At 41.1% G+C, this 12,904-nt stretch overlaps 1 protein-coding gene across 3 annotated transcripts in view; it reads left to right on the top strand.

Annotated features, from left to right (window-relative positions):
* LOC146498994 (carboxyl-terminal PDZ ligand of neuronal nitric oxide synthase protein-like) overlaps nucleotides 1-12,185 on the top strand; it is a 240,285-nt gene extending 228,100 nt beyond the window's left edge. For all 3 annotated transcript variants that reach the window (XM_085138060.1, XM_085138059.1, XM_085138061.1), the window contains exon 13: nucleotides 497-12,185. In XM_085138060.1, the coding sequence (XP_084994186.1) occupies nucleotides 497-1,136 (640 nt within the window). In that variant the 3' untranslated portion in view covers nucleotides 1,137-12,185. The remainder of the gene's footprint in view (nucleotides 1-496) is intronic.
* Nucleotides 12,186-12,904: the final 719 nt, after the last annotated feature.

Here is a 12,904-nt window from a genome sequence, read left to right on the forward strand (position 1 = left end):
GAATCTGGAGGTGGAGGTGGCAGAGTTGAAGATTTCTGTTGGGAGAGAACAGGAAAGATCGAGCGGGATGAAGACAAAGTCAGAGAGGCAAGACTTAGATTGTTTGGACAAAGGATGTTGAAGATGAAGCTGCCAGGAAGGAGGAAAAGAGGAAGAGCGCAGGGAAGATTCATGGATTTAGTGAAGGAAGACATGCAGAGGGATAGATGCTGGGAATAGGCTGAGAAGCAGGTTGATGATCTGCCATGGCGACCACCAAGGGGAGTCATGAGGCTGTAAACATACTGTTTAAGCTTGAACAGCTCTGGTCAATTCAAGCAGCTAAACTTCATCAGCATAAAATATGTTTAGGAATCGATTTCTTCTTTGTGGCAGCATATGGCAGAAGTTTCAACTGTAGTCACCACTTAAACGTTCTCTGTCTGTCCTTCGTTGCCTCCCTTAATCTCCATTTTCCCTTTTCTCCCCCTACCTTTATTCCTCTCTTCTATTCCAGCCACATCACCTCCTTTGACTCCTTCCCTCGGCTGGACCCTCCACCCCCATCAGGGAAGAAGCGCCTCCCTCGAGCACTGAAGACGACCCAGGACATGATGATCTCCTCTGACCCCGTGGTCTCCTCCCCCGACCCTGTGGATTCTTCCTCCTTCCCTTCCTCCCCTGAGAAGACATCCCCCATCACTCAGGAGGAGATAAGGAATGAGGAGGAGCAGCAACAGGGAAAGGAGGAGGAAAAGAGGTCATCGGGCCCAGCAGAGAGGAAACCCGGAGCTGATTCTGAGACAGCTGAGATCAGTGACAACGTGGATACAGTGATAGGTGGAGAAGAGGATGGCGTAGAAGTGGGAAGCTCTGATGAAGGCATGGACGAACACGGGCTCCAGCTCCAGCTCTCTGTACCAGACCTCATCAATAAAGATCCCCCTCTGGAGTCCAAAGCCAAACAATGCGATATCTGGCAGAAGGCGCCGGGGCCGGACTCGCGGCTGGCTTCAACTCCCTGCTCGGGCAAAACTCCCTGCCGCATCAGCCTGGGCGAGGATGTCCTGCTGGGGAATGGCGCCCCCTGTAGCAAAGCCACTGGAGGGAGCACTGAAGACATGGAGCACCATCCAGACCTGCTGTCGTTTGACTAACACACAGAGCTGCGGCCAAATAACCAGTTCAGTAGATTTCAAAAAGCATTTGAAGTTTTTCTCTTAGTGTCCATCCCAGAATTGTGTGTGGAGGTAATTCAAACAGACTGCAGCGAGTACTGCAAATCAAAAATTCACTGCCACTTTTCAATTTTTCAACTCGATCTTCTCTGGGCTTTACTTTAGGAAAAGGGAACACATACTTCCAGAACCGAGGGCTCTTTATCTTTTTTTAATCTGATTTCCGGATGTGGGATTAGCTGAAAGGTCACGGTAATTACGCCTTGCTTTCTAACACGGCTGATCTGAGGTCAGCTGGGCGCTTCAAGAATCTTCTTAATGAATGAAAACAAAAACTGACCAGCATGAGACAATGAATGAGCAGCAACAGAGGAAATAAGCGGGACTCTTTTTTTGTGCAGTTTTTTAATGCTTCTGATTTATTCACTGTGTATTTCTTATGTATATCAGGTGTCTAACATATCATGCCTTCCTCAGTAATGTAATGATGATGTAACAATGAATGTTTTAAGTGAGATGAAATATCCTTTAAATGGGCTAAAATGTTACAGGCAGTTATTGGCAAGTGTAACCACAAACATTAAATTTTATATTATTTTATCAGTATTAAGATAAAACACTATTGTATTTAGCACCACGATATTTTCGCTCTATTTAAAGGGACATTTCATTGCATTTTTGGTATAAATCCTACAAACGCTGCTGCAGCTCAAAGTTATACAGCAATATAATGCACATTTAGACTCATTTAACATAAAACTCAAGTGTTAGGAGTTAGGCGCAGGCACAGGAAAAGGAGACGGAAGTGAGGGGTGGAGAGGCGGAAAGGATGTGAATGTGTAAGATGGAAAAGGTTAGCGAGGAATTTGCTTTTAGTTCAGTCGATATGAAATGTCACGCAGCACTTTCTACTGCAGGAGGGCGAAGCCTTTTGACCCTCAGCTTCACCCTAAAGAAATGATCCCTGTTCCTTCTTGAGCCAACCTGGAAGAGAACTTTCTCCAAAATTGATTTTTGGAACACACTTAAACTTTTGTTTCAGTTATATTTATATAGCGCCAAATCACAACAACAGTCACCTCAATGCGCTTTTCCTTGTAAGGTGAAGACCCTACAATTATAGAGAGAAATCCCAACAATCAGACAACATCTGATGAGAAAGCACTTGAGTGAGAAGGAAAAACTCCCTTTTAACTGGAAGTAACCTCCGGCAGAACCAAGGTCGGGGAGGAGAAGGGGGGGGGTGGGGGGATCCAAACCTACATGGCCCTGTGTAAAAAAGCGTTCGCCCCCTAAACCTAATAACTGGTTGGGCCACCCTTAGCAACAACAACTGCAATTAAGCGTTTGCAATAACTGGCAATGAGTCTTTTAAGGCTCTGTGGAGGAATTTTGAACCACTCATCTTTGCAGAATTGTTGTAACTCAGCAACTGTTTGTACCATAAAAATTTGATTGCCTGGAAGGCGAAGGAGCTGTGTGTTTGGATCCAGGCTCATAACTGAAACAGCAACATGATAAAGATTTCCAAAATCATCTTCCCGCTGTGGCTGAACTGAAAGCGAATTCCAGTGACCTCCACACAATCCTGATGGAGAGTCGAAAGAGAGACGGGTGGAGGGACAGGCAGCTTTTGGAGGGAATTCAGGGCTGCTGGAAAGTTGTTTCTGAGCTGAGGAGGAGCAGGATAATTAGCTGTCAGCAGAAAGGGATGAAAGAGGTGTGTTTTTATTCGAGCAGATCATTAAGTGACAGACCAAAGACAGAAAAGATTGGCTCAGTCAGACATGCTGTTTTTTGTCACATTATTTTAGTGAGAAAGCAGGAGCAAAAAAATTTTTTTATCACTGTAAGAGTAGCACAATCAAGTTGCCATGGTTATTGTAGCACAAGCAAAGCTGTATTTTTCTAACACTACTGTGTGAGCATCTGTTCTGCAGATCTGTGCGAGTGGATTAAAGTGGACTTTTGAACTGTGGAAAGTGAACACAAAGATCCCAATGCCCAGACACTGAAAAGAACCCATTTTCTGCGAGTGGCCTCAGTGAGTGGCCTGCTGTCCTTGTAGGGATACACTGACTTTAGAAAATATCAAAGAGCTCCCAGAGGACAGCGAGACAGAGGCACAGCCAGCGTTGGTCATGGTCAGGTCGTGCCCGGCAGAATGAGAGGAATGTTGGAGCTGAAAAGAAACAGATAAAGGAAGCTTTGTCTCAGTCTGTCTCTCTCTGACTTGGTCTTACTGCCATCTACCACCACAATAAAACAGCTGATGTCTCCCATTAAAGAGTTATTTCACCCAAGTCACAAAACATAATTGTCCCATTAGCTTTAACAAGCAACCTGCAGGGTACTGTGGAGATTTTCTGCTGTTTTCAGCACCCAGAGCATTGCTCATGAAGTGAGAGTGGCAGATGTGACAGGTGGAAATGAAAAGTAGCTTTTAAAAAAAAAAAAAGTGTAAACTGACCCTTTTAGGTAGACGCAAGAGTGAAAAAGTATCATTTACTATTACAAAAAAACATAACTACTGACAAACACTGGTGTACAGCATGAGCAGGGAAAATATAGCCACCATTATTAAAATGGGATTCTTAAACCAAAGCAGTTTGTTATAGAGGATAGCTAAGGCTGATGATGTCAGATATCCCTAATATGGTCATTTAAGTCCCACCCACCTACTGTATAAACTTACTGTTTGTGAGAGGCAACCAGTCAGAAGGAATGTGGCTTAAAGTGAGGGGAGGGCTTGTTTTTTAATAGTGTTTGGCCTGACGAGCTGCACCAGCATGAGGTAAATGAGGATTTTCTTGAACAGCAAATATTACAAAACCTCTGAAGTAGAGTCCAAGAATATAAATCTGTTGTATGAAACGTGAGCAGAAGGCCTGCCCACTTTAAATGGCTCAGAAAAACTGAAATCTGTCAAGTAACGACCAAAACTGATTTTTTTTTTCATGTTTATGTAGAGCTCATCGGTCCCTAAACGAAACAAAAACCACCCTAAAATAAAAATTGTAACTTGTAGCCTGACGGTCGATGATAAGCCAAGTGTCTCTCAGCACGGAGATGAACCACTTATCAGAGAGGATTTGATCTAACAAACACGCAGGAACGGATTGATAACAGCCACTCGGATTGAGTCAGAAGGTAAAAGCAATGCAACGCGATCATTAGTTCAGAGAATGCATCGAGCAGCTTTACGAGGACACAAACACTAAAAAGCTGAATTCTTTTATTTGCTGATGAAGGAGGAGCAGTGTACTTTTTATGGAAATGTTGTAAGGCTATTTTTTGAAAATTCTGTGAAAATGCTAATCACTTTGTTGCTCTAACAAATGAAGGAAAGAGATTTATTTTGATATACAGTCAGAGGCAATCTGCGTTATTTAGCTGCTGCAGAATTTGATAAATGGAGAGGAAGAAAATGACCACGCTTTGTCTGTGACGTCGTGTCTTGCTTTTGTCTTTTCAACGCTGGTCGACATGATTTCAGCAGACATGATGAATGAAGGAAGCTGAGTGCTGCACGTGGAGGCTTTTTCAAAACAAGCCCGAAGAAGACTTGTACCTTTTAGCAATTCTGCTTTAACTGTTGCAAATTATGTGACTGTGTCTTTTTTTTTTATAATGAAAAATCAAAAGGATTCAATAATTTTTTGCCTTTTATCCTCCTAATGTAGTTTTTTTTTTAAGTGGGGAAATAATTCCTCCAATGGTTGTAATCTTCTGAGAAATCAAATCTGAAAATAGATCATAATCATGAACCTCTTTTTGTCTTCTGTGTCTTTTTCAAAGCTTAACAAGACCTTTTCTTCATCATTTGTTCTGGGAATAGTCTGTGTTTTGTCTTTCCTTCGTCTCACGCCTGCCACTCAGAGCTCTCATCCTTATCAGTTTCATCAGTCAGCGTCGATGGGCCCCCGCGTGTCCTCACTCTGTTTGATGGATCATACGCTCGGAGAGGCGCGGCGGTGGCGGGGATTCTAGAGCGGAAACCGCTCTGATGTTTAATTCATCCGTGTTTGTCCTAATTCGTGAAACTCCTGGTCACTGGCAACCACTAGTGTAAACAACCGGTCGGCTCAGACGTGTGTGCAGGTCTTGTTGCTGTTTAATAATTCAGACGTGATGCACTTATTGATTTTCTACAAAAGAACCCAGACCTTCATGCATAATGAATCATCTAGGGCACGAGATAGCTGGGTGCAGTTTCTCGACCCAACAAGTTTCTCTCTGCTGTGTCCCGCTGAGTTTCTCAGCTAGTTTTGTATAAGGAAGCGCCCCCAGCAGTATGAACGAAGGTCATGCTGCGGTTGTTCTCGAAAGATTAATTTTTATGTAGTTACTCAAACTGAGATTGAGCTGAGATACTCTGCATAGCTTGAGCTTATATTTCACATATTGCAACTTGTAAGCAGTGTTGGGGAGTAACGGAATACATGTACGCTACGTATTTAAAATACAAAATATGACATCTTAACACAGGCAGCTGTAGCTAATTTGTTTGGTTTTTTTTGGTGCAGCATGCTAAACAACCTTGCTAGCATTAGTTACTAACTGTCTTGTCCAGTTAAGATCACTTCTGGCTCTAGTATCAGCATAGCTGCATCCAAAAAGATAATGTTATGACTCCAAAACAACCCAAAGTCTGAAACCGGTCTGTGATATCTCAGTGGCAATCTTTTATATACTGTCTATGGTGCAGTCCACCTCATAGACACCTATGTTGTGAGTTTAATCAGATGTGCAACAGATTTAAATCCTTGAACCCACACACATCAGTGCCGCAGTGTGCTCCAAAGCACAGGCTGGGCCTGACTGAGCCTTCATGAGTGCATCCACAGTATGTTCTTTCCATCACAGCCTTATTTGTATGAGCCGGTCTACAAGGCACGGAGAGATTTGAAAAGAAAATTAGGGCAGACAGAACAAAGCTGCTGCTTCTACAAATGAGCTCCTCCATGAATGCCTTTCAGAGCGTTGTGAAAGTGAATAGATGTTCACATTGATTATCAAAAATAAATCCCATAGTGAGCGTGAAGCCATAATAATGATATGTAATACAGGCTGTTCTATTATCTGATGAAAAGAGCAGTGTCTTCGCAGATGCTTCTTGCTGCTAGGACATAGAAAAGTTTGCTCACTGACTCCAGCCCTGTGATGAAGAGGTAAATGTCAAACTGATGAAAGGATGCACAGCTGTGCCACAATGACAGCCAAATTCTTTCTAAAAGTAGGCTAAGAGACATTTTTGTAAGGAGGAGTAGTCGGTGTAAATCGTCCTGCCTTCTGACTATGAAGATGACCTTTTCCGGGATAGCTTTACTTTGTAGCCTGGGGGATTCTAGCTTCTTGAACAGAGGGTAGATATTAGTAAACTCATTATTAACAGTGCATTGAATGTCTATTGTATATTCTTAGCAACTATTACCTGTAGTTTTAAGCAGGAGCTTTTCTAGGATTTTTCAAATAAGGTGGCACATGGGGGTCCAGAGCCATTGATGGGGTGGCAGGGTGTCTTTGTATTGAGTTAACCTGCGCATGTCACAGTCCTGGGTCGGCGACCCAGTGTTTTGAGTTTTGTATCATTATTGAATTTTGATTTTGTCATAGTTTATCTTTTCTAGTCTTTTGGTTTCTGTTTCTGTGTTCTATGGTCAGCTGTATTTCCTAGTCAAGTCTGCGTCTGTTATGTTTCCTGTTTTACTTTGAAAGTCTGTGTCCCATGTCAATGTATTGAGTCTCGCTTCCCCTTGGTCTTGTCATGTCAGATTACTCCCAGCCGTGCTCTCCTTGTGTGTCTCATTTCCCTCGTTATCCCTCAGTGTATTTAAGCCCAGTGTTTCTTTTTGTCAGTGTCGCGTCGTCTGTGTTACATCCCTCGTGTCATGTCAGGTTAAGGGGTTTCAGGATTGTTGTGCAGTTCATGTTCCTGTAAGTGATTCGTGTGTTTCATCATGCACTCCGCACAAGGTCCTGCTCATAGTCATTGGCAGTCTTCCTACTTTGTCATAGTTAAGTCACAGTTTTCTTAGTTTAGTTTTCCCAGTGTAGGTTCTAGTTTAGTTTCACCACTGCCCGTGCTGCTTTATGTTGCCCCCTGTATCAGCCATAATAAAGGCTCGCCTTTTGTTAACGTTGGTTCTGTCTCCTCGCCTGTGTCCGCACCTGGATCCAACACACACACCTCCGCACGGTCTGCCTGAAAGTAGTTAGGAAAATGGTAAGCACCGAACCTGTGAGGCCACAGCAGGAGTTCATTCTTCTTGTTTTACAGTGGGGAAAAAAGGATGTAGCAAGCATTATGTCACCCGCTGATTTGTAAAGTCCTTTCACAAAGCCTTGATTTGAATATTTTTATGCCATCAAAGTCTTGGTGTTTTGAAATCAGCTGTGAGCAGGTGCTCAGAGTAGACAATCACTTCTGTAACTACCAGTCCATTTAGCCCATTCCCTGGTTTTCCATTATATCGACACTCAGACTGTATGATCTAAAAAAGTAAAGTACCCTTGCCCCTCTCTTAGTCGGGTGGCAGTAACTGAGTCAGTTAATTATGTAATAGTATATGATGTGACAGGTGATTTAGTGCTACTTGGCTTTAAAGGCACAGTCAGTAATTTTTTAAAGATTACTTAATAGAAAACCAGAATGTTTTACTCGTAAATATACATTGATTAATGCATAACAAATTGATGTTTTCTCATAAACTTAGAATTAATCCATTAAAAGTAAATGGGAGCAGGTATCAGTTTGTGGAAGCCACCACATTGCCCCAGCATCTTGAATACAGTAACTAAGATGGACTGAGATGGATGTTCTGCCTAAATGTGGATATGTATGTGGTTAGAGAATGGCCACACACGTAGTATGACTTATATGTTACTTTTAATTTAAAGTTCACAAACTCTTTCAAACAATTTTTGATCATTTAACATTTGTAACTGTATGACACGTCTTTCTGATTCTGTCTTTATCCCCCATCACCACTCCTCTCATTCCACCCTCATGTTCACCTCCTCACCTCAAGGCTTATCTCTTGAACTGAACTCACGGCTCTAAAACATTTATCTATTTTCACAATTGCTAACATAATGTCAGCTAATGTTAGACTTAAAAACAGACAGTTTCAATAACGCCGGCTAACAGTTTGTGTATTTGTCCTTTAGGAGCCACCGTAGCTAGAGTCATGCACTTGAATTGGTTGACTGCAATTTGCAATCTACTGACATCTAGTGGTGAGATTTTGCACACTGTACCTTTAAAAACATTGTACCAGTTTAGCATTTCAACCAAAGCTTGTCCCCTAAGAACGCCCTGATGAATATTAACTCTGGTGTTGTTATTAAGCCATTGATCTCTGACTTTCTTTATGCCTACAAACACACCAGGTCCTCGCAGTGTGGCTTGGATCGTTTGTGGTTAGTGAACAAATTTGTCTGGGATCTCATCACGCTGAACACGTACAAAAGTTTTCTCATCCTCTGTGTGTTTCTCATATGTGGGCAGCACTCTCGACCCTCAAGAGAAAACATGTTTTCCAACCCATTAGTCACTGCCAACTGGCAGGATAGAGTTCTTATCACGTTTATTGATCAGCATGGGAAAAGATTGAAGTTTTTTATTTGTGTGTGTGTGTGTGTGAGAGAGAGAGAGAGTGGGTGTGAAAGGTAAGAAAAGGACTCTGTTGCCCCTGTCAGGCAAACAAAGCCTCAAACCAGCTTTAGCCATACTGTAAAACCAAAAATGTCCCCATTAAAGCTGCTTGTTGCTCTTAACAAAAGCAACTGCAACACAACAGTGCACCAGAAGTGTTCTGCCAAAGTTCTCCAATGTCCCTGGTGTTTCCAGATTATTGCTTATTGAAATGTTTTGTTATTTCAGTGTAAGTGAACAAGCAGTTCCTAAACTGCATTTTAGTGAGATGTTTGCTGAATGAACATCACACTGATGAAACAGCATTAGATTCAAGTGTTTTCTTTTTTTACGATGTTACGCTTATGTGCCCTCATAATAAAAAACATGGCAGTCCCTGATAGTACAGCTTATTACTTATGTTTTTTGGTGTTTTGGGGGGTTCCAGTCAGTTAATCACCAGGTTTTTAAAAGAAAAAGACACAAGAAAAATATGATGTTGGTATTTTGAAAGGTAGTGCTTACCTTTCAAGAAGATGCTTCTTATATTGCAGTTACACATTACCTATAAGGGTGAAGACTATATTAAGTGCTTTGGGGTGACTGCTGTTGTGATTTGGCACTATATAAATCAAACTGAATTGAATTATATCATATTATTTTTGGATACTTAGATAATATTTATGAGCCATAACATGAGATCATTTACAGCGTCTGTCTTTTTAAAATACCTTGCAAGTAACTAACATATAAATTAGTATGATTTGTTTCTCCTTTGCTTTAAAACTGACAGTCATCATTATCTACATTTTAACTGTCACGAGGAAACAGGTAAACAATACTATCAGTGTTACACCAATTCCGAATAATTACAGGGTAATGTTGGTGATTTAGAGTCATGGGGTTTATTATGAATTATAATTATAGTTTTCAGAGGAATGTTTATTTTACTTTCTGGTTGTTTGTGAAGCCCCTTACCACTGACATATAAATCATTCAAGCATAAAAAAAGCATCAAACTCAAGAGATGAACCAGTGTTGTGTCCACACATAACAGACAACTTACCGAAGAAACGAATTTAAATTGTATTGTAATTGCAGCCTGTCACAAAAAAAACATGATTTGTTTCATTTCTTTAGTACATCTATGAAAAATGATAAAGATAACATGGTTTGACAAGCATGAAATAGTATTTTTGCAACAACAAGGTGATTCAAAAAAGAGCTATTAGCCGAAAACCTACATATTTCAGCATGGGCTGTAGCGCGTCCTGAAAATATGAAGAAACTGGACAAGTGAAGGACAAAAGAAGTGGCCGGATAGTAAAAACTATCCACAGCAGATGAACTGTATCTGAAAGTCTTTTTTTTTTCTTCAGAAATAGGGGGTAAAAATCCAGCAAGGACCTGATACACGAGCTGAGAGAATCATCTACTGTTCACTGAAGCTTCATCAGAAACAGTCTCAGTCTTGATGACTGTCAAGAAACCATTCTCAGGAAATGGGGGGAAAAGGCTAAGATATGTCAAATTACTTACCTATTAATATCAGTGGCAACAAATATGGAATAGTGAATCTAAACTGGAAATTGTTGGTTAAAGTATGTACAGAGGAGATCAGGAGAGAGGTGAATGTCTAAATCTGTAAAACATGCTGGTGGCTCTGTCATGGTTTGGGATGAATTCCAGAATTTCACTTACTGGTGTTGTGGATCTTATAAAAACTTGTGGACTTTTGACTGTAGAAAAGCACTGATTGTCATGAATGGCTGTGTGGCAGGCAGGATTTGGACAAGAGAGACGGGAGATAAGCTAAAAAAAATCAGCTTTGATGCTGCACTCAAACAAAATACACAACAAAGACTAGCCAAGAATGAGGAATTCAAAACTACAGAAACAATAGCAAGAAGACACGTAACTATAAGGAATGATGGAGGACATGACAATGAAGTAAGACAGGTGGGAAGCAAGCAGGAGACAACTGAAAGAACAGCTGAACTTAAGAAAATGAGACAAAGGATGCGAAACTAAATACAGAGCACAACAAACAAGACTATAAAACAGGGAGTAACTGAAGACGGGAACAGAATTTAGGTGGGCAGGAAAAACAAACATGAACTATAATTACAAATTTTAAAAAAAGATACAGGTGAAAATACGGTAAAAATGATTTCACTTGTCATGTTTGCATAGTAAGCTAACGATTGATAAGACGATGTCAGAGGAATTGGTGCGCAAATTATCATCACTCACCAATCAGTGCTGTCGCTCTCTATACACAGTTCACGCGATTGCAAAGTTAAAGCAAAAACCAAGCGCAAATTCAAACGCGATTTCAGTATGTCACATATTGACAGTGGCTCACCGATGCCAATGACATAATTACCCAGCTACATTTCCGAAAGAATGCAAAAGCATTGACATATATTTTTCCTTCCTACCATAGGCCGACGGGCAGGGCAGAGATAGATTTTGGTAGCCCGACTGGAAAAATCGCTAGCCCCAGGACATCGGGCTAGCGATTTTGCGAGCCCTGTATCTGATTGAGGAATCACTCATCTTTGGAAAAGAGAGTTTATTACAGAGAAATGGCTCTTTCCAAAATAAAAGCTATACTATATGCTTCTTCTGGGCTATATTCTCAGCAGCATATTAAACATATCAGGTCCCCATAAGGAGAATCACGTGCTAACGGCTGTCTAAATGACTCGGGTAAAGTTTGTAGCATGCGTGCTTGTTGTTTTTGTCTGCTTCCACTTGTCTTTGCACTAGGATGATGTGGAGTAAATGTGCAGTCATATTCGTTGTGTTCCCACTAGTGCTGTCAGCGTTAATCTGAAATGAGGTTAACGCCACAACACGGCAAATCTCCGTTAACGAGCTACCGCGGATCGCCCGTGCATGGAGCTGGACGGCCAACACGTTAACGAGCTAACTGCGCTAACACACTAGTTCCCACCAATGTAATTGAGCATTGCTGGCACATCCAACATACTGTTTTACTTTAGTCTCGCTTTTGACTCGCTTACCTTCAGGGTCATACGTCACATGAAGACCAAAATAGTTCCAAATGCCAGATCTGAATGAGGGTGGGGGAGGTTCAGTTTGCCATGTTGCAACGAGAGCTTAGCTTCTGTCTGCTAGCTTGCCCTGCGCTCAGTGAATCTGCCTTCGACTACTCCGCCTAGGCTGCACTGTCGAGCGCAGATCCACTGAGCGCTCAACACAGACAGCACCGTCAGAAGGAAAGTTGATAAAATAAATTAAAAATTTTGTATTGTTCGATACATATGTGTACCGAACCGAAAGCACTGTATCGAACGGTTCAATATCGATACGAGTATCGTTGCACCCCTAATATATATATATATATATATATATATATATATATATATATGTGTATATATATATATATATGTGTATATATATATATATATATATATATGTGTATATATATATATATATATATGTGTATATATATATATATATGTGTATATATATATATATATGTGTATATATATATATATATATGTGTATATATATATATATATATGTGTATATATATATATATATATATGTGTATATATATATATTAGGGGTGCAACGATACTCGTATCGATATCGAACCGTTCGATACAGTGCTTTCGGTTCGGTACGCATATGTATCGAACGATACAACATTTTTAATTTATTTTATCAACTTTCCTTCTGATGATGCTGTCTGTGTTGAGCGCTCAGTGGATCTGCGCTCGACAGTGCAGCCTAGGCGGAGTAGTCGAACACAGATTCACTGAGCGCAGGGCAAGCTAGCGAGACAGAAGCTAGGCTAGTTGCAACATGGCAAATTGAACCTCCCCCACCCTCATTCAGATCTGGCGTTTGGAACTATTTTGGTTTTCATGTGATGTATGACCCTGAAGGTAAGCCTGTCATGGACAAAAGTAAAACAGTATGTTGGATGTGCCAGCAATGCTCAATTGGTGGGAACTAGTGTGTTAGCGCAGTTAGCTCGTTAATGTGTTGACGTCTTCCAGCCCCACTCATGAGGTGATCCGGTAGCTCGTTAACGGAGATTTGCCGTGTTGTGACGTTAATGTCATTTCAGATTTAC

This window comes from Neolamprologus multifasciatus, chromosome 17, assembly GCF_963576455.1.
Source record: "Neolamprologus multifasciatus chromosome 17, fNeoMul1.2, whole genome shotgun sequence".
NCBI classification, from domain to species: Eukaryota; Metazoa; Chordata; class Actinopteri; order Cichliformes; family Cichlidae; genus Neolamprologus; species Neolamprologus multifasciatus.